At 40.8% G+C, this 24,279-nt stretch overlaps 2 protein-coding genes across 2 annotated transcripts; one reads left to right on the plus strand and one right to left on the minus strand.

The window, feature by feature from the left end:
• Positions 1–8: 8 nt before the first annotated feature.
• Positions 9–20,711, plus strand: tm9sf1 (transmembrane 9 superfamily member 1). Its single transcript, XM_077508803.1, has 9 exons — positions 9–458; positions 3,413–3,624; positions 11,208–11,339; positions 11,487–11,609; positions 11,774–12,132; positions 14,618–14,772; positions 14,841–15,026; positions 18,063–18,336; positions 19,819–20,711. Exons 2-9 carry the CDS (start codon positions 3,418–3,420, stop codon positions 20,210–20,212), a joined length of 1,830 nt encoding a protein of 609 aa, XP_077364929.1. The 5' UTR covers positions 9–458; positions 3,413–3,417; the 3' UTR covers positions 20,213–20,711.
• A 72-nt stretch (positions 20,712–20,783) lies between these two features.
• On the minus strand, positions 20,784–23,649 carry nanog (nanog homeobox). The gene is made up of 4 exons (XM_077508804.1): positions 23,136–23,649; positions 21,836–22,200; positions 21,622–21,759; positions 20,784–21,409 (listed from the first exon to the last, which is right to left on the minus strand). Exons 1-4 carry the CDS (start codon positions 23,533–23,535, stop codon positions 21,050–21,052), a joined length of 1,263 nt encoding a protein of 420 aa, XP_077364930.1. The 5' UTR covers positions 23,536–23,649; the 3' UTR covers positions 20,784–21,049.
• Positions 23,650–24,279: the final 630 nt, after the last annotated feature.

Here is a 24,279-nt window from a genome sequence, read left to right on the forward strand (position 1 = left end):
GCTCAACAAGGAAATCCGGTCCACAATTTATGGTTTGTTGCTATCAGGTTGACATTTCACACTTTTTAAACGTACACATTTGGTAGCTTATAAACACAAAACATAGTTAAAATCGTTTCAAATTGTCCGCGGAGGATAATTTATATTGATCATAAACGAGTACAGTAGTACAACGTAGGCGTGTTTTGTTTCTCCGCCCACTCCGGAAAACTGAAGTGAGCTTTCATATTTTTGTTTTTTTAGGTGACGTGGAGTCAAACGCTTTTCATGTCGTTGCTTTTCTGACGACGGTGCTTGTAAGAAGTAATTTGGCGTAAATGGCTCGATTGCGTGTTTAATTAACACTTGAGCACAATTTGCTGAGAATTCCTCCGAATGTTTTGCGTTTTTAAGTCTATACACTGAGCTCCGTCGTCGACGTGGGGGCCTGGAGTTCGACGATTCCGACAGAGAAACAGGTTTGTTGGCTCAACATCGTACATCTGTCACTCTGGGGCGATCAAATGGTAATAAAAACTTAATGGCAAACAGCAATGACAAACCAGTAAGCAAGCTGCTATGACCTCATGTGGTTTTTGACATTTTGGCGTAATGTACTGTAAAAGATCCCTTATTAGAGTTCTAGTTCAATAAAGCAAATCAATTCAATTTCAATGTTATTCATATAGCCACAACGCAATTTGTCACGTAGCACATTACCCATGGAAAAGGTCAAAGACCACACTCCTAACTAACTTAGTTCCTAACAGAACCTCAGAGAAGAAGTCAGAAAAGAGACGAGAAATTTAGGTTATACAGCTACACTACAGTACAACGTACCTCTGCCCTGTCCCCCTTTTTAAATGCAGTATATTAAAAACAGCCATGCTCAAATGCGAAAATATCAACTTTGCTTTATGGGCCCCATCATCCAGATGTAATGTTATGGCATTTTGGTGTAACATGAAGTGGCGTCACTAGGTTTTATGGAGGGGCGATTAGCCCCCATGTGATGCACAGGATATGAGCAAGTGCAGCATGCAAGCTGGAAATTTCACAAGCAGCTAAAAATGTTAAAAGTTTAAAGTCAACATTGCATTTGGGTCATTAGGGTCATTTCGGTCTGTTTTTTAATTTATTACACAAATGCCAGAAGTATGTCTACTGCATTCAATAAAAAAAAAAGAACAAATATGTACACACTGTTACAATGCATGCAAAAAGGTTGTCACAAAGTAAACCAAGCCCATCATTCTCAATAAATAAAAAAAATGAGAAAGTTATCCTTCCAGGGGTTAATAATGTAATAAAAATTGAATGAACAGCTTCAATTGTTCTTCTTGTGTGAAAGACATGACTTTGGTTCACAAAACTGATTGTTTAACTCCAAAATACTTTTGAAGTCGAGATTACATTTTGGTGCATATGTTCCAAGATGGTTGAAAACAAACATTATATGATGTTTAAGTTAAATAATGAAAGTAATTGAATATTCAAGTCTTGAATTCTTTAGCTTATACTACTTTTAGTCGGTTGTGCAAACCATATGTGATGTTTTGTCAAATGAAATGTTACATGTAGCACTCAGTTCATCACAAGATGTTCAGTTCAAGAGCCCTTAAGAAAATGGATGAATGGAAAAAAAACTAACGATACTAACAGTACAACACATCAAACACAAAAATACACAACCTTTGTTTGAAATAGGGATCGCATTCCGATAATCTCAAATAAAAACACCAAGTACAAGAAAAACAAACTCACACTAATCTCTGAAAACTGCTTACCTTTCAGACGTTTTGTTTTCTGAACTTCGGTTTGAACTGGTATGGGTTTTTCTCAGTGATGGTGTGAATGGTTGTTTGAAAGTACAAATACATTTACCTATACCACCAATACCAATTTACAATACCACTCGCTCATGTAGAATGCCGACATATTGCAAAATATTTTATTTAAATTAATTAGGTGTTGTTCAGAAACATACTTTTCTTGAGCATAGTTGTACATTTGCTTGCTTGTTAAAGAAAAACACTGATACTAGGGGTGTGTTCAAAAAATCGATACGGCAATATATCGTTGCGGGCCTCGTTACAATATACGTATTGATACGCAGGCGTCAGAATCGATATTGCTCGTTACCTTTAAATAGGCAGTTAACGTTTGCCTTTGCAGTTTGCTTTGTACCCAAAAAATAAAAACCAGCAGTGTCTTTGAAGTTAATTGCCTTCAATTAATGCAAAAATAGCTCACCAGTGATTGGACACTGTGTCTTGCTAAGAAAATGAAAGCAAAGGAAAAACATCAACATATATTTTACTTATTTAAACGTAACATGGCACATGTCTTAATGTACCAATTTTTGTATATTTTGTTTAAAAACGAAATAGAATGTGTTACATGAAAAAAAAAATGCTGTTTTTATTTCAAATAAGCACATTTTATAGCTATAATTTTAATACGTTGATATTTTTGCTCATATCAGCTCATGCATATTAATAAATTTTCCCGGTGTGTCTGTGAAAGCTGCTTGCTCTCCAGTGCATGCACATTTAAACCAGGCATGCCGCTTGGTGGTAAACCAGAAGAGCTGCTAACAAAAATATTTTTGTGTCAGTCAGCATAAAAAAACATATCCTTTAGGTATACATATGACTGTTATTATAAAATGCAAGTAAATTAATGTAATATATCGGAATACGTATCGCCTTGAAAATCAAGTATTGGGATACATATGTATCGCGATACGTATTGTATCGTGACCCCTGTATCGTGATACGTATCGTATCGTGAGGTTAGCTTACCCAGCCCTAACTGATACCATGTCACATAGCAATACTATTTTACCATATTAACTCTTTGACTGCCAAACGTTATCCAAAAAACCCCAACGGTGCCAGACCATTTTGAGCATTTTCACTCATCTTTCAAAGCAAACAGAATATGGTACGGTATGACGATATAAATATGGTGGATACCATATGAAAGATTGGATTCCATTCTTTCGTGAGAAAAAAAGTATGTTTCGACCTTATTCCGTTCTTTAGTAATCACCATTTGAAATTAGGCCCTTTGAGTGACATAAGCGAAAATACAAAACTATTAAGAGAAGAACAAGCTTTTTGTGAAAAGATACATTTTTTTTTGCACAACAGTGACTTTGACACTAATATTTTTTGTTTAGTGACAAGGCAGCGCTGCACAAGACGCTGCGCTGCCCATTGAGAGAAAAACCAAAACAAAAAAAAGTAATAAACGTAAATTAACGATTTTGGCGATATTCATTAGGATTTTAGCATACGTCATTAAACGTTTTTGACGGTCAAACAGTTAAAATCAAGTATAGACATAAAGTACTAACACTGATGCTGATATTGATGCATTCCAAAGTGGTAAAGAAAAGTGATGGATAATTTTTTTGTGTCTGCACCAGGAGTTATGCACTGTGGAAGAGGACACCTGCCAGGCAGCCTCCAGACGACAATGAGCCTGCCGTGTGTCTTGGTCCTGTGCCTCCTGGTAGCTGGGGCGCTCAGCTATAAGTCGGGGGACAACGTGTCCTTGTATGTCAACAAAGTGGGTCCTTATCATAACCCTCAGGAGACGTATCACTTCTACACCTTGCCGGTTTGCAGGCCAGACAAGGTCAGTCTGTTGTCACGCACGAGGTTTTCACTGGTTGAGGTAATACAAAGAAAGGGACGGATGTATACATTGAGAGACCGCCAAAACCTTCAATTGGGTATTAAAGGATATTTTTGGCTCAAGCAAAAACACTAACAGCCATCCAACAGTGAAATGTTTAGACTAAATTGTCCATAGGTAGCAGTGTGATAGTTGCTACGTCAATGTCAATTCCTTTGTTTTTGTTGAATACTGAAGACATTTGGGTTTCACATCAAAAGATGAATATAAGTAAAAAATTCAAAATTCCAGCTTTTATTTTTTGGTATTTATACAGCGAGGCGTGTTAAACAGCTCAGGACAGAGCACCTTTTGTACTTTGAAGTGAGTAAAATTATTGGAACTAACATTATTAAATGAACTAAGTGAAAAATACTCAATATTTGGTGGTGTGACCATTACGTGCAATGACTTTTTCAGGCCGTTAGTTTCTGGGAGTTTATCTCGTCAGTCTCTATTGTTTAAAAAATTAATCTAAAAGGCAACACCTGAACAACTACAAGTAGAAACACCCATCGAGTGACATGTTCCGATACTTTTACTAACTTGAACTCTGTCCTGAGTTGTGTAGCACATCTACATGTAAATACTAAGGATGGTCAAATATCGATACGTCCGGCTTTATTCCAGGGTATGTACTCACGAGTTACTGAGACCAGTGTTGGTCGCCCTCTTGTGGCCATTTTGAAGAATAGAAAATTGCCATTCATTTCATGTAATTTTAAAGTGATACTTCACTTATTTAGCCCATTATAGCAATAAAACATTAAGATTTTGTCTATAATTAATTTTATACTTTCATTATTTTTCACGTACAATTAGTACCTTTAAAAACACATTTTGCAACTTGCTGTCGACTGAAAATGACATCACAAGGGCTCAGGTAACCAATCACAGCTCTCCTGTTTTCTAGGTTTGCTCATGTGACATTCACAAGCTGAGCTGTGATTGGTTACTTGAGCCCTTGTGATGTCATTTTCAGTCGACAGCAAGTTGCAAAATGGTTTTTAAAGGGGCTGTCTGCCGGATTCACTCAGGAAAATGCACTTTTTAAATACAGGATGTACACACTTTAACTTTCTCTCAGTCTACACATCTGTGTTTTTGTTAATCTTTTGTGGTAATTTCATCCTAAACCCCCACTTCCCCAGCCTGTATTTTCCATTTTGTGTTTGTTTTGTAAACAGCGGGACGTTTCAGTGGAAAGACAGTGTTTACAACCCTCCAGCCAATCGCAGAACGGGGGGTGGCATGTCGTAAACGGGGCCGGGCGAACGTGTCAGCTATGTGACGTCACCGATATCACTAATTAATACCGATATTAAAATTATCGCTAAGGCCTTGGCATCTCGATTAGAGACGGTAATCTCGACAATTATTCATAGTGATCAAACAGGTTTTATTAAAGGTCGTCATTCTACTAATAATATTAGGAGACTCTTTAACTTGATTAGTATGTCACAGCGGTATGATAAAAAGGCAGTTGTTATTTCGCTGGATGCAGAAAAAGCATTCGATAAAGTTAACTGGTCCTTCCTCTTTGCTGTCTTAAATAAATTAGGCTTCGGGGAGTCATTCATTCAATGGGTCTCAATATTATATGATTCTCCTAAAGCTACAGTTACTACTAATGGGATTACATCACAGAGTTTTACTTTACAAAGGGGAACAAGACAAGGGTGCCCAATGTCTCCTTTATTATTTGCTATATTTATTGAGCCGCTTGCATTAGCCATACGTCAGGATAGACGGATCCAAGGAATCCACTCCGGGACAATAGAACATAAAATTAATCTATATGCCGATGATATATTACTCTATTTAGAAGAACCTGCTATCTCGCTAGGGGAAGCATTTAAATTAATAACTAAATTCTCTCACTTATCAGATTACTCTATTAACTGGACAAAATCAACATTATTACCTATTACAGAAAATTCATGGAATCCTACAAGTCAGGATCCACACTACTCCTTTCCGACAGGTAATTTAAAATACTTAGGTGTTAAAATTTCACCTAAGTTAACTGAATTAACTTCTTTAAATTTTTCACCATTATTGGATAGTATCCGTAGTGACCTGGAGCGCTGGAATAATCTTCCGATCTCTTTAATAGGACGGATAGCTACTATAAAAATGAAAGTTTTACCAAAGATTAATTATTTATTTTCAATGATTCCATTTAAACCTACGTCTAACTGGTTCCAATCGCTGGACTCTGCTATCATAAAATTCTATTGGAATAAAAAAAAAGCCAAAATTAGTCTATCTACTCTTCAGGAAAGTAAATCTAAAGGAGGTTTAGAGGCACCAAACTTTATGTACTATTATTTAGCTAATCAACTACAATATCTTGTGCTATGGACACAACCCAACAGAGATACTAACTGTTGGTTGGAATTGGAGCAGAAGGATTGTAATAATCTCAGACTGTCAGATTTACTCTTTATTACAAAATCAATAAGACGACATAATTGTTTTAAAAACCCAATGATCGCCGCCACCCTGACTGCCTGGTGGAAGGCATTAGAAATTACAAACTCCCAATTGCCGCCCTGTGGGCTCTCTCCCATTTGGCATAACCCCGACTTTCAACTTAATAATCAGTCGTTCCATTTAAGCCTATGGGAGCAGAAAGGAATTACACACCTTCATCATCTTTTCTAAGATAATAAGTTTATATCGTATACAAACTTGGTCCAGAAATATGAAATAAAAAAGGGAAATTTCTTACATTATCTGCAAGTTAAAAATATGGTTAAGAAACAAATCCCAACACTTCAGGATACGCTCCAACTGCCTGTCTTAGCTAAAGATATTATAAAGCTTTCTCCAACAACAATAAAGAAAATATCAAAAATATATAAGTTATTTTTATACACAAATAAAACGTATTTACCGACTTTAAAATGGGAAAAAGACTTGTCTATAGTTCCGGAACCAGACTTTTGGACCCAAATCTGTGAAAATGTATTTAAAATGACCAAACAGACAAATTTGCAACTTATCCAATATAAGATACTTCATAGAACATATATTACACAATATATGATGAAAAAAATGGGACTCTCTGACTCCGACATTTGTCTCCAGTGCTCACAAAACACTGCCGATACTTATCTTCATGCTTTATGGTCATGTACTCCAGTGCTGCATTTCTGGACTAAAATCTTGGAAAAGCTCGCTGATATATTAAACTGTAGGCTTCCTTTATCTCCAAGATTGTGTTTACTAGGTGACTTAACAATAACTGAGCTACCATGTAAACAATCTCAATCTATATTTATAGCCCTTACTATTGCTAAAAAAATAATCCTTGTCAATTGGAAAAATAAACAATCTCTAAATATCGACCACTGGTTAAACTTACTAATAAATTATATCTCAATGGAAAAAATCTCTGCCTTAAATAAAAATCAAGTATCAAGATTTAAACAAATATGGTCTATGTACATAGAATATTTTAATCTCAATTTGGCAATTTAATACTGCCAAGATTCTGCCTGTTAACGAGAGCCACCACATCGTTACAACTTCTGTTTTCGCTGCTTCTGTATTTGGTATTTTGTATCTGATTGTTTTTATTTTTATATAGTCAGGAACCTAGTTGCTGCTAGTGGGCTCGAGCATACCACACTATACGACACTATACTCATTAACTCCTTAAGATCTATTTCTAGTGGGCACTAAGCATCAACACTTGGTGTTACTGCATGCTAATTAGTCAATTTTCTTGACGCCGTCCCCTGTGGTCGGGCGGGGGTGGTTCTGCCCCCCCCCCGTTGTCTGCTCGGTGGCGGTTGCGTCTTGGCCGCTCCCTGGGCCCCCTGTGGGGTGCGGTGTTGGGGTGCTTCCCCTGGTGCCCGGGGCGGTGCCGTCCCGGCGCGGTCCGCTGCTCCGTGCCCGGCGGCGCGGTTCGGGGTGGGTGGGCCTCCGGTGTGCCCCGTGGTTCCCTCTCCCCTCCCCCTTCCTCCCCCCCGTCGCCTCTCCCTCCTCGCCTCCTCCCGCCCATCCTCCTCTGCCTCCCGGTCCCTTTTCCCTTGTCGCCCCCCCTCCTCCCCCCCCCCCCCCCCCCCCCCCCTCCTGCCCTGCAGCCGCCCTTTCGCCTTCTTGTCGTCTTCTCCCCGCTCCCCCCCCCCCCCCCCCCCCTTCCCTGTCTGCCCTGCGGCCCCTCCCCCTCCCTCTCCCTGGGCCTGGGGCTCCCTCCCCGGCCCGGGCGTCGGGCTCCGGGGGCCGGGCGAGGGTTTGGGGCCTGCCCCACTCCGGTAGAACTCCTGGCGCCCCGGGCGGGCTCCGGTGGCCGGTGGGCTGTCCGGTAGCCCTGCTGCGCTGGCTGTCCGCCCATTGTGGTGCCGGGTGGATGAGGTGGGGGGCGGGTGGGGGTGGGGGTGCTGGGGGGCGGGCGTGCCACCTACACCCGCCGGGTTGGGGGAGGCCCCGCTGGTCGCTCCTCTTACTCACTTCACTAGCTTGCACTATACACTTTGTAAATATACACATAGGGCACACAACACATTTCTTGGTGGGGTGGGGAAGGGTGGAAACACCGTCTTCACCCTTCAACTCCCCTCCAATTTTAATGCACCTCACGTCCAAGGGGAGGGGTGAGTTGGGGCGGGGAGCCATCAGAGGGGATGGACTGCAGTGCCTGGCAGCGCTGTGGTCCCCCCCATTTGTGTCCCTGCCCCACCACTTTGTCCCTCCATTCCCTTTTTTAATGCACCACACATATACATATTCATTTTTTTTGGGGGGGATACGGGTGTGTCGGAGTAGGGGAAATTTTTTCCCTCTGCGCCGACTCACCTGCTCCCAATTTTAATGCACCACACGCACACACTTGTATATACACTGGGTGGGGCCACATTCACGGTGTAAGGGTAGAGCTCGCCAGTCGGCGAGCTGGCGGACTCAGTAACAGGGTTAGGTGTCACTAGTACTCTGGCGTGACGACCAGGGCCTCTCCCCACCGGGCTCGGTGTTCTGGTGTTCCGCCTTCTCCCCTGGTGCTTCCTCCTCTGCTTCCCCCCTCCCGCCGCTGTGCAAATCTCGCGCGGCTGGAGGTGGGGTGGGCACATCTTCCCTCTCTGCTCTGCTGCCCGGTGCCGGTTTTCCGGGGGTGGGTGGGGGGGTTCTCGCGGTGGGGGCCGGGTTCGCGGGGGGGGGTGGCGGCCGTGGGGGGGGGGGGGGGGGGGGGGGGGGGGGGGGGGGGCGACTTGTTTGGAGGGGGGTGGAGGTATGGGTGGGTGGGGGGGTTGGGTGCTGGGGGTCGGGGTGTGTTCGGGGGTTTGGGGGTCGGGGGGTGGTGGTGGGGCCTGGGTCGTGGTGGATGGCGGGTTTGGGTGGGGTGCGGGGGGGGTCGTGGGGGGATGGGGGCTGGGGACCGGTGGGGCGCTGTGGGGGGCCCGCTGGGCCTCGTTCTGCGGCCTTGGGCTCGGGGGTGTGGGCCGGGGCTGGGGCGGGGGTGTTCCGGGTGTCTGGGTCGGCTCGCCGACCGGTGTACGCTCGGGTGGCTTGGGGGTGGCCTTGGTGCTGCCGCGGCCTGGGGATTCCGGGGGGGGGGTGCTCGCTTTGCTGGACCGCGGTTGACGGCTTCTTTCTTTGGTGGTGGTCCTTATGCATGCCAGATCCGTCGCACCAGCATCTACTGAAACTCAACAGAAGTACCCTCTCCCTCCCACAGCCCCTTGAATCAGTTGGTGCTGGTGTCTGTGGTTCTCACTTTGCTTTATCTATCCTTCCCTCCTTCCTCTCTTTAGTTTTTCCTCTGGTCACTTGAGATCTTAATTTATTAGAAGTATGAGGTTTCTGGGGTTGGCATAAGGTCTTGTTGGTGCTGGACTTCACTTTGATGGATTGGATGTACTGGCTTCTATGGATCTCACTCTGCCTTATCGATCCTTCCCTCCTTCCTCTCTTTAGTTTTTCCTCTGGTCTCTTGAGATCTCGCTAAATTTGCTGGAATTTAGAGGCTTCCGGGGTTGGCGTAAGACTTTGATTTTGTAATCATGGGGAAGGCAGGAAGTGTTTGATCAGTGCTGGATTTCACTTTGATTTACCTTTCTTTTCTCTTTATTTCTTTTTTTTTCTGACCTTTTCTCTGGTCTCCTGACCATTTAAACCTCACGACTCTGGCAAGATTCTGAAGTACCTGGTTAAGGCGAAGGGTAATGGGATATTTATAAGGTTTTAGGTGAATGAATGAGTATAAATTTATACGTATTTGCACGCACGCACACGCACGCACGCAAACGCACGCACACACGCAAACGCACGCACGCACGCACGCACGCACGCAAACGCACGCACACATACACACAAAAAAAAAAAAAAAAAAAAAAAAAAAAAAGAGCAATGATGACAAGACGTTGAATCGGTAAGACTACCGAATGAACAATTCTGAGCTCTTAAAAAAAAAAAAGCTATGTGACGTCACTCCCGCGGCAATTTGAAACCACGCACAGATTTTTTGTTTTTCTTCACTCACTCATTCACACATGTAAGCTTCTGTGAGTGAGTGAATGAAAAAAAAAGGAGGGTTATAAATACTGTCTTTCCACAGAAACGTCCCGCTGTACAAAACAAACACAAAATGGCAAAATACAGGCTGGGGAGGTGGGGGTTTAGGACGAAATTAGCACAAAAGATTAACAAAAACACAGATGTGTAGACTGAGAGAAAGTTAAAGTGTGTACATCCTGTATTTAAAAAGTGCATTTTCCTGAGTGAATCCGGCAGACAGCCCCTTTAATTGTACTAGTAATTATACATGGAAAATAATGAAAATATCAAATTTATTATAGGCCAAATATTAATGTTTGACTGCCAAAAATGGCTAAATAAATAAAGTATCCCTTTAAGCAAAAGATGCTACATTGGGATATATAGGTATTTCTTCAAAATTATTTGCAATTGTTTTTTGGGGAAATTTTATGTACTAAAAGTACTAGTGGTATTTGTATTATTGGTAACTACTCAAGAGTTGAGTACTTGTTCTGGTATGGGTAAAAAAAAAAAAAAGTGGTATCAAACAGCCATAATAAATAGTAAATACCATCAAATAAAAGCTGGAATTCTGAACTTTTTCTGATATTCATCTTGTGAACTGAAACCTAAATATGTTTCGGAATATTACGAACCATAGTAGGGCCTATTTTTAAGGCACGTTGATATCCAACTTGAGTTTTGTGCCATCTCTATTTTATTAACTCTTTTTACTGCCACACGTTATCAAAACGTTATCATTCACATCATCCTTGAAAACGTTCTATTTCATCAGATTTCGTCACGTTTCATTGTAATTTGATAGACGGGCAGCCCATTGAAGAGATACAATGCTGCCATGGCTATAGTTAGTGTTTTTGATTCCACAAACCATTGACCAGGCAGCACTGCACTTAGATGTTGCACTGCCCATTGATTTAAAAAACAAAACAAAAAAAAACGTAGTTGATGTCATTTAACGTTTATGGCGGCAAAAATCATGATTTTATTAATTGTGATTGTGTTTTTGGCGGTCAAAGAGTTAATAACGGTTCTTGCAGGTGCATCATAAGTCTCTGAGTCTCGGAGAAGTGCTGGATGGCGACAGAATGGCCGAATCGTTGTATCAAATTCGCTTTCGAGAGAATGTGGAGAAGAAAACACTTTGCCAGCTCACGCTTTCAGAGAAACAGGTATGAAATCTTAGGTTTGTGACATAATATATTGTTGGACAAACTCAATGTTTTTGAGTTATATTGTAGAAATACTTGTTAATTGAATTAGTATCATAATTCTATTTTTACATAACACATAATGGACTGGCTTTGTGTCTGTTTTAGGTGGACCAGCTTCGCGAGGCCATCGAGGAGCTGTACTACTTTGAATTTGTCCTGGATGACATTCCAATCTGGGGTTTTGTGGGATACATCGAGGAGAGCGGCTTCCTCCCTCACAGCCACAAAGTAAACGTTGTCACGTCTCTCGAGTGCTACAAAGTAACATATTTGACTTTTTAAGAGGAACTTGGTGAAAGATAAAAAGATGCATTCACGCGAAGTTCCTGTTGCAAAATCCTCACTTTGACACTCTGTTGCCGTTGCCTCTCTTCGCTCACCACAAACAACAGGTGGGCCTGTGGACTCACCTGGACTTCAACATCGAGTACAACGGCGACTCTGTGATCTTCGCCAACGTCTCTGTGAAGGACGTCAAACCCGTGCCCTTGGAGGATGGCGCCGGAGCGGCCGTGGGCGGCGTGGGGGTAGGCGGAGGAAGCCTGACGGTGGTACACACGTACAGCGTGCGCTGGTTCGAGTCCACCCTGCCTCACGCCCGTCGAGCGGAGCGCCTCAGGGACTACTCGTTCTTCCCCAAAACGCTGGAGATCCACTGGCTGTCCATCATCAACTCGCTGGTGCTGGTGGTGCTGCTGCTGGGCTTCGTTATCATCATTCTCATGCGGGTGCTAAAGAACGACTTTGCCAGGTTTGTTACCGCTAAAAGAGAGAGTTGATTTTTTTGTGTGTGAAGTAAGGCTGGACAATTAATCTTTAACTATTTGACTGCCAAACGTTATCCAAAAAATCCCAACGGTGCCAGCCAATTTGGAGCATTTTCACTCATCTTCCAAAGCAAACAGGATATTGTGCGGTATGAGGACATAAATATGGTGGATACCACATGAAAGCTTGGATTCCGTTCTTTCATGAGAAAAAAAAGTATGTTTCTATCTTATTCCATTCCTTAGTAATCACCATTTGAAATTAGGTCATTTGAGTGACATAAGCGAAAATATAAAAATATTAAAGGGATTCTTCACTTATTTAAGCCCATTTTTAGCAATAAAAAGGTAATATTTTGTCTATAAATAATTTATACTTTCATTATTTTTCGCATACAATTAGTACCTTTTAAAAACACATTTTGCAACTTGCTGTCGACTGAAAATGACATCACAAGGGCTCAGATAACCAATCACAGCTCACCTGTTTTCTAGGTTTGGTCATGTGACATTCACAAGCTGAGCTGTGATTGGTTACCTGAGCCCTTGTGATGTCATTTTCAGTCAAAAGCAAGTTGCAAAATGTGTTTTTAAAGATATTAATTGTAGATGAGAAATAATGAAAATATCACATTTTTTATAGGCAAAATATGAATGTTTGGCTGCCAAAAATGGCCAAATAAGTAAAGGAGCCCTGTAAGAGAAAAACAAGCTTTTCGTGAAAAGATACATTGTTTTGCACAACAGGGACTTTGACACTAATATGTTTCGTTTGGTGACAAGGCAGCGCTGCACAAGACGTTGCGCTGCCCATTGAGAGAAAAAAACCTAAACGTAAATTAACGTTTTTGGCGGCATTCATTAGGATTTTAGAATACGTCATTAAACGTTTTTGGCGGTCAAAGAGTTTTAATACGTAATGATCGAGGCCCGTTTACAAGTTTCCTACATTGTGAAAGAACCCTGAATGCACCATGTTGCTTGTAGCGAGCCCAGAGCGAATCAGTGTAATTCTTCCTCCCGACGCGTCCACTAAGCTGTCACAACAGTTGGAATGAACTGTAACACTAACGCACAAGAAGGAGAATTACATACAGTGTATATTTAAATAATGGGTGTCAAAATGAGTGCATTAATTTTGAGTTAAAGTTCCTTTAACGCCACTAATTTTTTTCAACGCGCGATTAATGACTGCCCCTTACTTCGGGGAATTCCAGTCGCAACATAGCAGACATGTCCACGTCAAAATTTAGCAGTAATATATTTAATAAGGCATATACTTGTGGAGACTGGGGTTATGTTGTATTTTACACTTTTAAAATGTGCAAAATTTCACAAGTTACTTCATGTTAAAGATTAGAAGATAAAAAGAAAATGCACTATGTCTTACAGATGCAATTATGCCATCTAGTGGCAGAAAAAAAATTAGCTTGACACAAAACCATATCACATTTGTTTTTTTACAGTACAGTACGTTTTTTGAATCTTATGAATTATTATGCAATTACTGAATCAATCTTAGTTTAACATTTGTATCCACTTTTATATTCACGAGTATGAAAACTTACAATAAATACATTTTATTGTACATTTAATTGCACATTTAGAAAAGATATAAAATTTGCAATTAATCATGAGTTAACTATTGAAGTCATGCGATTAATCACAATTACAAATTTTAATCGCCTGACACCCCGAATTTAAATACCAAACATGCTTTGTTTTTAAAGCATAGTTAGCCTAGCGCTAATGCTAAAGAGAATGACGGATCCCATTCAAATGCTAGCAGGAAGTTAGCATCAACTTCGGGAGTAATAGTTCTTCAAATAACGAATATTTACACACAAATGCTGTGGAAACGCATTCCCACAGGTAAGATAACGCTACACAAAGGCACAATTTTTTCCCAATTTGTGAAAAAAATGAGTTACCTTAATAGAATTCAATGGCAACTTTCTTCTGTTCTCATTGTAAGCGTGTAGGCTACACCATGGATGCATGGCACCACACTTAAAGGGATACTTCACATACTTAACCCATTATAGCAATAATTGGTTAATATTTTGTCTATAATTAATTTGATACTTTCATTATTTTTCACATACTATTAGTACCTTTAAAAACACATTTTGCAATTTGCTGTCGACTGAAAATGACATCACAAGGGCTCAGGTAACCAATCACAGCTCACCTGTTTTCTAGGTCACAAGCTGAGCTGTGATTGGTTACTTGAGCCCCATTTTCAGTCGACAGCAAGTTGCAAAATGTGTTTTTTAAAGGTACTAATTGTACATGGAAAATAATGAAAATATCAAATTTATTATAGGCAAAATATTACTGTTTGACTTCCAAAAAAATGTCTGAATAAGTAAAGTATCCCTTTAAGAGACCAAAGTGCACAGGAACACCCAGTAGCCTATTTGTTTATTAGGTGTTAAGCGATTCTAACATGCTTTGCCTCATCTGCAGGTATAACGTGGAGGAGGATGTGGGTTGTGATGACCTGGACCAAGGAGACAACGGCTGGAAGATCATACACACTGACGTCTTTCGGTTCCCCCCTTACAAAAGTCTACTGTGTGCCGTGCTCGGTGTGGGGGCTCAGTTCCTTACCCTTGCCACAGGTGCTTATTTCACTCGCCGCGCACATGCTGGCATCAGTTCTGATCTTCTGTTTGTTCCGATGTTATAGGAATCATTGTCATGGCTCTCCTGGGAATGTTCAACGTGCACCGCCACGGTGCCATTAACTCTGCAGCCATCGTTTTGTATGCTCTGACCAGCTGTGTGTCAGGTTACATCTCGTGCAGCTTTTACACGCAAATTAACGGCAAGCGTTGGGTGTGGAACATCATCTTGACCTCAACGCTCTTTTCTGGTGAGTCTGCTCAGAAGGATGTTACTGGTAGGCCACGCCTACTGTCAGATGACAAGTCAGGATGGCCCATAAAACTTACTCACTCTTTAACCGAGCAGTACTCGTTTATGTTGGTTTCATTTCAGTAAAGGTTAGTGAGAAACTAACTTTTAAATTTAAAGGTGTATTCAAGGATCTTCTCAAAAAGTTGAAGCCAAACGTCCGTTTGTCACTTTTTAAAAAATGCGCATACAGCAGACCATCTACCAGCTCTCCCTCTTTCGTGGGGTTGGGGAGGGGTGGACCGAACGTGCGAGTTTATCTTCATCATCTTCTTCATCGGTCTCTGCAGCCGGCCTCACTTCATAGACGGATGTCCTCTTGCGGATTTCAGTCATTTTCAAAGTATGCGTGTGGTCGGGGTTAGCTACAACGATGAATGGCTGAACCCGAAGCTTAGCGGCTACATGCTAAAAACACTCGAAGTGCGCTTGGCAGCTAGGGACGACCACGCACGACGTCGTTACGGCAGATTGATTGACGGGATAGAGAACCAATCGTTAAGATGATCCACCCGGAAAACGCAGCGACAAAAGATCCTTGAATACACCTTTAAGGTCATTTCATGGCATTTAAAGCTTTACCTTGAATCATGCAACCTGCGGCTCTGAAGCCACATTTGGCTCTTTTGTCCCTCTCCTGTGGCTCCATAAAAAAAAATTGTCAATTTTTTTTTATCCTCTTCTTCTCCTTCTCCTTTTTTTAACATGGTCCCCCCGCAACCTTTCTGAGGATAAGTCGTTCGGAAAAATGAATAGATAGATGGATGGATGGATTTATTTGTATTTTTTAGATAAAATATTCTTCAAATTAATGAATGCTAGAGATAAAAAAAAAAAATGAAGCCTAAAAATGTCATAAGTTGTCAGAAAAAAGATGAAAACGTTTTTAAAAAGCATAAAATGTCCAAAAATGAAGAGGAAAATTACTATTAAAAAGTCCATGAAGTTGCCAAAAATGTCAGAGAATTTAATTTAAAATAAATAAATAAATAAAGGCAGAAAAGAAAATGTTAAAAATGTAACGTAAAATATCCAAAACAAAAGAGAGCCAGAAAAGGACCATAAAATATTTTTGGCCAGAAAATAATGTATAAACTATAAAATATCCTAAAACAAAAACAAAACAAAAAAATCCCGAAAATTACCATAAAATGTCCACAAAATTGCCAAAATGTCAGAGAATTGCTAGCAAGAAAGGCAGAAAAATGTGGAAAAAAAAATAGCAATTAAATGTCCAAAAAAGGAAAAAGAGGTAGAAAATTCCCATATGTCCTTAAAATTGCCAAAAATGGCAGAATTTTGACAGAAAGGCAGAAAAACCTAAAAATGTATGAGAAATTACAATAACAACAAAATTTGAAGATTCTCAGGATGGCCCATAAAACGTACTCACTCTTTGACCGAGCAGAATTCGCATATGTTGGTTTCATTTCAGTAGAGGTTAGTAAGAAACTAACATTAAATTTAAGCTAATTTAAAGGCATTTAAAGATTTACATTGAAACATTGTAACAGTGATTATTCTAAGACTCTGACTCCTATGGCTCCTTAAAAAAATTAGTATAATTTTGTTTTCTTTTTTTTAATATACGCTGTAGCACCCCCTGTGTTCGGAGGATGGATGGATGGATGGATTTGTATTTTTTATCAGATAAAATATTCTTCAAATGAATTAATCTTAGATAAAAAAAAAATAGTCATTCAATATTCCAAAAATGTCAGTCTAAATTTTTAAGTTGTCAGAAAAAGATGATTTTTTTTTTTAATTGGCCATAAAATGTCCAAAAGGAAGAGGAAAAGCAGAGAATTACAATAAAATGTCCAGGAAATTGTCAAAAATGTCAGAGAATTGACAAAAAAATGGCAAAATTGAGAAAAAACAAAAGGCAGAAAAGAAAATGTTAAAAAAAGTAACCTAAAATATCCAAAAACAAAAGAGAGGCAGAAAATGACTATAAAATATTTTTGGTCAGAAAATGTATTAATAAAATAAAATTTTAAAAAAAAGGCAGAAAAGAAAACATTCAAAAAATAACTAAACAATATCCTAAATCAAAAAACAGAAAAAAATCCCCCAAATTACCATAAAATGTCCACAAAATTGCCAAAATGCCAGAAAATTGCTAGCAAGAAAGGCAGAAAAAAATGTCCAAAAAATAGCCATTAAATGTCCAAAAAAGGAAGAGGCAGAAAATTACCATATGTCCTTAAAATTGCCAAAAATGGCAGAAATTTTACAGAAAGGCAAAAAAAACTAAAAATGTATGAAAAATTACAATAACAACAAAATTTGAAGACGAAAGGTCGAAAAAATATGAATGTCAAAGTATTGGATGCCTTCATAATTTTGTAATGGTGCAGCTCTAATTAGCTCATGGGCCCTCATTACATTAGACCATAGGTGTCAAACTGCAGTCCACGAGGGCCACAGTCCTTCAGGTTTTGGAGGTTTCACACTTTCAACACAGCTGATTCATATTTAAGCTCATCAGCAAGCATCTGCAGAAGCCCGATAATTATCCTGATCATTGAATCGGGTGCGTTGGAGTAGAGAAACCTCTAAAACATGCAGGACTCTAGCCCTCGAGGACCGGATCTTGGCACATGTGCATTCGACTAACACTAACACACAATTTCCTTCATTACAATCTTTAAATGTTTTGCGGCTCCAGACAGATTTTATTTTTCGTTATTTGACCTAAAATGGCTCTTTTGAGAGGAAAGTTTGCTGACCCCTGTTCTAAGCTACAGTTGTGCTCAGAAGTTTACATAACTGTTGAACACAACTGCAAATGTACAAAAGCTAAATGTCACTTATTAACACAAAAATGCTAAGAATTGTCACCAAAATTCACACGCACAACTCTACTCACATCAACTTCAACCTCTAAAAATATTGCCGCAGCTTTTGTCGCACCATGCAGCATGCTCATAAGTTTACATAAGGAATGTAAACTTTCAAGCCCAACTGTACTTACTAGCCATTATTCCCACAGCTCCTCTGTTCCTAACATGGAGCGTCGTCAACTCCATCCACTGGTGGAGCGGCTCTACGCAGGCCTTGCCGGCCACCACCGTGCTGCTCCTGCTGGGCGCCTGGGTGCTGGTGGGCTTCCCGCTCACGGTCATCGGCGGCATCGTGGGCAAGAACCGAGCGGGTGGCTTCCAGGCCCCCTGCCGCACTCGCAACATCGCCCGGCAGATCCCGACGCAGCCCTGGTACAAGCATGCTGCCGTGCACATGGCCATCGGTGGCTTCTTGCCATTCAGGTGAGATAAAAGAAGTCAGCTTTTAGTTGCTTTTGAGTTTGAATGAAAAGAAACTATAGGTGTCAGTTGATTAAAATTTTTAATCATAATTAATCGCATGACTTCAATAATTAACTGACAATTAATCGCACATTTTATACCTCAATTTATATCTAAATTTTCAATAAAATGTATAAAAAAAATGTCCTAATTTAAATATGGTTTTATTTTTTTAGTCATAGATACAGTAATTTAATAACAATTGAATAAAAGAAATAAAATTTAAAATAGGTACTGTACGGTACAAAACAAAACAAAAAACAAGTGTGACTGATTTGCGTTGATCATTTTTCCGTCACTACAACATGGCATAATTACATTTGTGGGACAATGGTGACAGCTCAGTGCATTTTTCTTTTCATATTAAGAGCTGTCTAATTTTTAACATGAAGTAACTTGTGAAATTATGCACATTTTTAAAACTGTAAAATACAACCTGGTCCCCAGAAATATACGAATTGTTATTTAATTTATTACTGCGAAATTGTATTAGTATTCCTTTGCGGAACGCTGAATGCTTTTATTTTGTTAAGTTCAATAGGATGCGCACTGTAAAATGACGTTTCTTTACTGCTTGCGAACCAGAAACGATCGATGTGTTCTTTTCATATTAAGAGCTACTTAATTTTAAACAAGAACTTGCGATCTTCTGCACATTTTAAAATTGTCAAATACACATTGACCCCAGTCCCCACAAATATATGCAGTATAATTTAATTTATTACCGCTAAATAGTGTTATAGTGACTCCTTTTCACAACGTCGGTCGCTTTTATTTTGTTAAATTCCCGGATGCACCATGATGCCGCTCTCAAGCGAACACATAATCTTACTTTCACCCGACATTGCGTGACTGCAACTAAAGAGAAGACGATGTTAGACTTTCTTGAAGTTGTTGAATAAAATACATCTCACATCAAAAGATCAAGTGGCTTGGAGTCACTCCAAGTGACAAGACGGCATCCATTCGGCTCTTGGCTCTTACATGGGGTTGAGAGGATACCCATGTAGCAGCTATGCTGATGTGCTAAACGCTAATCACCGGTGCTACTGAGTGCGTTCTGTCAAAGCAGGGAACTGGTGGAAGTGCTCCACCGTCCAAACGGCTCCTCCACTCGAACATTCTGCCCCTTAAACATTGTGTATTGTAGCTCCAGTGCAGTACAGTGCATTTCTATTGGGGCATTTTGACGTGGACGTTTCTGCTGCTTCGCGACTGTAATTCTCTTCCAAATAAGGAAGCGGTTGTTAATCGAGCGTTAAAAAATTTTTTGTGCCGTTAAAGGCACTTTTAGTTAACGAGAACGCGATAATTTTGACACCCATGAAAGAAACATACGAGAGAGTATTAGGCCAGTACTCGGCCCAAATACTCCTTTGTATCAAGCCATTTATCGCCCCTCCCAAATATCAATTGTTGCTTTCCGTCTGTTTCCCCTCATAGCGCCATCTCAGTGGAGCTTTACTACATCTTCGCCACAGTGTGGGGCAGGGAACACTACACGCTGTATGGCATCCTGCTGTGCGTCTTCGCCATCCTCCTCTCAGTGGGCGCCTGCATCTCGGTGGCCCTCACCTACTTCCTGCTGTCGGGCGAGGACTATCGCTGGTGGTGGCGGAGCGTGCTAAGCACGGGCTCCACCGGCCTCTTCATCTTCGTTTACTCCGTCTTCTACTACAGGAACAGGTCCTCCATGAGCGGCCTGGTGCAGACTACGGAGTTCTTCGGCTACTCTCTGCTCACTGCGCTGGTCTTCTCGCTCATGCTGGGCAGCGTGTCCTTCTGGGCGTCGCTGGCTTTTATTCGCTACATCTACCGCAGTCTGAAGATGGACTAGGGCACTCGTGGAAGCAGTGAAAAGTTTTTCTCACCACACAAAAGGATAATCTTTTGGTCTCCTGTTCTTTTCATGCTCATGCACACACCTGACATGAGAGGAGAACAAACTGGGACTAAAACTGGAGCCAGCAGTCCGAGTTGAGGACTGATTATAATTTATCAAAGATTGTCAATTGAAGGATGCATGTGGTGCTAGCGTCTAAACAAAATTGAGTGTCATACAAGGGATGATGTGACTTGTTGGAGCTACTCTGCTCAATCAGGAATGAGTAGTTTTGTTAGTGGCCACAAATGTTGACAAACTGTCAGTAACTTGCAATACAGTTATTTTTGTCAGCCTGTTGTAAAGATTTTGAAAGCAATGTTTTTCCATTGGTCCTGCAGAGGATGACATTTTGATGCCTTGTAGAGGAAATATGTTGAATATTGGTGAGGGGAGCAATATTGTGATTTGTTTTGATTTGAAATACTCTTTTCAATAAAACATTTTAGCAATAGACTACTAGCTTTACCATAGTCACAGAAAGGTATTTTAAAGATTGAGATGTTATACAACTGAATACAGACACAAAGGCATTGTTGATTTCCATGCAAAAGTATTTATAGGGGAAAATGTCGAAAGATTTAATCAATCCATTATCTTTAACATTTACAAAAAAGCTGCATGCATGCTAGTGTTACAAAGTACACCATCAAACTTTAAATAGTTGTATGTAAAAATAAAACTTGGTGGTTTAAAAAAAATAAAAAACAAAAAACTGTATGAAGTATATACACCCATGCAGAAAGAAAAAAAAAATCACCCCAAGAAAAATGTATGCACAGTAGAATCATCCTACTGGTCCATGTTATGTAAAATGAAAGTATTTGATGAGTTCTGACTGGTGACCGTCTCTGCATCTTTGCCATCAAAGCTGGTGTCTGGCTCAGTGTTGTCGCTCGAGTGGAATGCACCTGGGTTGCAGTCATACTGGTTGATACTGGGGGGCACTGCCCAGCTAGCCGTCTGGGGCCTGGTTAGGTCTGCAGCTTGAGGTGTGCCAGTTGGCCATGTGGAATAAGGAGCAGATCCAGCGGAACTGCCCATCCTAGCGAGATAGAAGGCCAGGTTCTGAGGACCGATCTTGAAGGCTGCATCCATCATGGCGTGATTGTAGCATTGCTGGAATGGTGGTCTTTGGGTCTCTGGTTGATACTGAGAAGATGACAAAAGTGGGGTCAGAATCAAGTTCTATTTTATGTTTGATAGTGTTGCGTCTCGCCTTTAAGGCCTTAACCAAACTATGGTTAGACCTCCATAATGGACGCCTCACTCTATGCCCAAGCCGTTCTGTTTCTGTTATGAACAAACAGGAAATCTGGACTGGGCATTAGTATCACTAGTATCAATATTAGTATATTGCTTACAGGTGGAGCGTGGTTTATTACACTTCCGCTAATAGCTTGTCTGCGGTTCTTAGCGGTGCTGTTGCGTAATGACACCCAGTTGCTGTCTTTCTGGTGTCTCCTCAGCTTCATCCTTCGATTTTGAAACCAAGTCTTCACCTACCAGCAAGAAGAATAAAAACTTAAGATGGCCTCTATCCCCACCCCCAAACAAATTCTCACCCAAACTGCTTACCTGCTTGTACGTAAGCCCTGTGATTTCAGCTAGGTTCTTCATCTCAGCTGGGGTGAGGTATCTCTGCACGCTGAAACGATGGACAAGAGTGTTCATCTGGCTTTCGGAGAAGGTGACGCGCACCTTTCTTTTCGGGGTATTTTGTTTCTTCAGGGCCGGTAAGGGCGCTTGTAGTGATAAAATGTTTGCGTTCTGGTTGTCCATATCGATGCAGGAGGGCAGCTCGTCCTTAAACGAGCTGGACACATGATCGCCTGCATCCGGGCTCCTGCTGTTTGTATCGTCGCTGAGGTCTTTCTTCACCCACGTGTCGGGGTCTGCCTGTGGAGGACCACTTTCTCCGCTGCTTCTAAAACTCCATGAATCTGAGAGTGAATATAGAGAGTCTATTATGTTTATATATACTGACAAGTGGGTACCCTTGTGTATGTGAGAAACAGTTTTGTAAACATACGGTACAAATACAGGGGAATCTTATGTTGGCCATCTTGTGCAATACTGACAATCCAATCATTTGGCTATTTACACACAATTATTAAATAATATGAACAAATGAAAATTTAAGTTTAATATTCACTGCATATTTTTTGAAAAATTATTTTTGTTATGCTGACATTTACCTATAGTTTCACATCACTAGAATTCATGAGCTAATTCAATCGAAATAACTACAGGAAGTGTTATGTGGTCTGTGTCTGTGTTTGGCATCCGTTACAATTATACAAGTCTTATTAACCCTTGAAGTTTAGCGCACCTTATCTATATTTACCATTTTTAAGTTAAATCGTTGACAATTATGGACAACCTCCCAAGTCAAAATGGCGGTCAACTCGGCGAAAGGAAGCTCTCCACTCATTGAACTTTCTATTTGACTTGTGATAATTATTTTAATTTAAAAATGTCATGAAATGTCGTCTGACTACTATAACAAGCTGCCTGGTTTTATGCTAGTCAGTCACAAGCAAAAGCAATACTGAGTTAAAACATTTGCATTGCGGAAATATCAGAAATGCCCGGATGTTCGTAATTGTCCCTATTGATCGGCAGACTACCTAGATGTATAATGTAATTTGAGCAAATTTGTTATTTCAGTGCGAACAGATTAGTAAACATGCGCATTAAATGTCGTATAGCGCCCACACAAAAGAAAACACGCGATCTTAATTTTGAATTAAAAAAAAAAAAAAAACGTATCACTGGCAACACTAAAATCGGTAGAATCTGTTTTTTATCCACAACTACCCGCCCATCGTAAGCGTTCGCGAAATAAATGTTAACTTTGGAGCAAAACGAAACGTACCAGGAGATGCGTGAGCCTCCGAGTCACTTGTAGAGTCGCTGGCGGCCCTTTTGCTCTCCTCGGCGGGTGCGTCGTAGGCGGCCCGGGGCGTTCCAGCCAGAAGAAAGCGGCCAGCTTGACTCTCCTGGAGGTAGACGAGACTGGAGCCCTGGTAATGGCAATGACCGTTGGCGACGAACTGCTCCGGACTGTGAGGCGGAGACTCTTCGTGGGTCCTGGCGGTGGCGGCGTAGTAGACCTGCGCCACCCCGGGTGTGTAGTTATTCAAATCAGGGGGACCCGCCTCGCCCCAGCCGGTAACGTGGCAGTGGTTCTGTTCGTGCCCGGACTGATAAACGAGGCCGTAGGCGTAGGCATGGTATGATGAGTTGTAGTTTATCTGTGTCTTCCAGTCTGCCATTTGAAACTTTAAAATAGGCTGTTTTAAAAATGCTTCCAAAAGCAACACTAACGCAATCAGGCCTACTCGTTAAATGTTTGTAAACCGCGCCACCGCATTGGGGGTTGTTTTTCTGGAGACGCCTTTGGGCATTGGGCAGGTGTGGATGGGGGTGTTGAGATTTGAGCCAATCGGATGCTCTCACCTGCCGTTGAGCGATCCTTTCATTGGCCCACTACACAGAATAAACTGAGCTACGACTACTATGGGCACAGTATTTGAATAAACCCATGTGATTAAGAAAAAACTACATGGGTTAATCGTTAGTGTTGTTTAAAATGCTTTAATGTTATAACCCACTTTTTTTAATATGCAGTTTTGAAGAAACTATATTAGCAACTTTACTTGCTTTATGCTACATGCTTGAAAAAGCATTTAACGAAAGTAGCCTAAATTATTTATTTTATTTTATTGACATTGTGAGCTGCTATCGCGCTCTTGTTAACACATTGTAAATAAAGTATTGCATACAAGTTCTGAAATCAGAAATATGTCAACATTCATATGGAAAAAAAAAATCATTTCAACAAAATCCTAATCTAGCCCAGAGCTGCTCGATTATGGGAACAAATGTATTAATCAGTATTATTTTGCTAACGATATTCATCCTGATTATTCAAACAATAATTTATATTTGGAGCAAAACGGAAAACGTTTAAACATGTAAAAAAATAAAATTAAATTAAAAAATTAAGACAACTAATA

The sequence above is a fragment of the Festucalex cinctus genome, chromosome 20 (assembly GCF_051991245.1).
Source record: "Festucalex cinctus isolate MCC-2025b chromosome 20, RoL_Fcin_1.0, whole genome shotgun sequence".
In the NCBI taxonomy this organism is placed as follows: domain Eukaryota; kingdom Metazoa; phylum Chordata; class Actinopteri; order Syngnathiformes; family Syngnathidae; genus Festucalex; species Festucalex cinctus.

Excerpts from the sequence above, each read along its gene's own strand:
- tm9sf1 (XM_077508803.1), top strand. The coding sequence starts at position 3,418 with ATGCACTGTGGAAGAGGACACCTGCCAGGCAGCCTCCAGACGACAATG. Across the intron at positions 3,625-11,207 it reads CGGTTTGCAGGCCAGACAAG|GTGCATCATAAGTCTCTGAG; the intron begins GTCAGTCTGTTG and ends CGGTTCTTGCAG. Across the intron at positions 15,027-18,062 it reads GACCTCAACGCTCTTTTCTG|CTCCTCTGTTCCTAACATGG; the intron begins GTGAGTCTGCTC and ends TTATTCCCACAG.
- nanog (XM_077508804.1), bottom strand. The coding sequence starts at position 23,535 with ATGGCAGACTGGAAGACACAGATAAACTACAACTCATCATACCATGCC. Across the intron at positions 22,201-23,135 it reads GGAGGCTCACGCATCTCCTG|ATTCATGGAGTTTTAGAAGC; the intron begins GTACGTTTCGTT and ends ATTCACTCTCAG. Across the intron at positions 21,760-21,835 it reads CAGGGCTTACGTACAAGCAG|GTGAAGACTTGGTTTCAAAA; the intron begins GTAAGCAGTTTG and ends TCTTGCTGGTAG.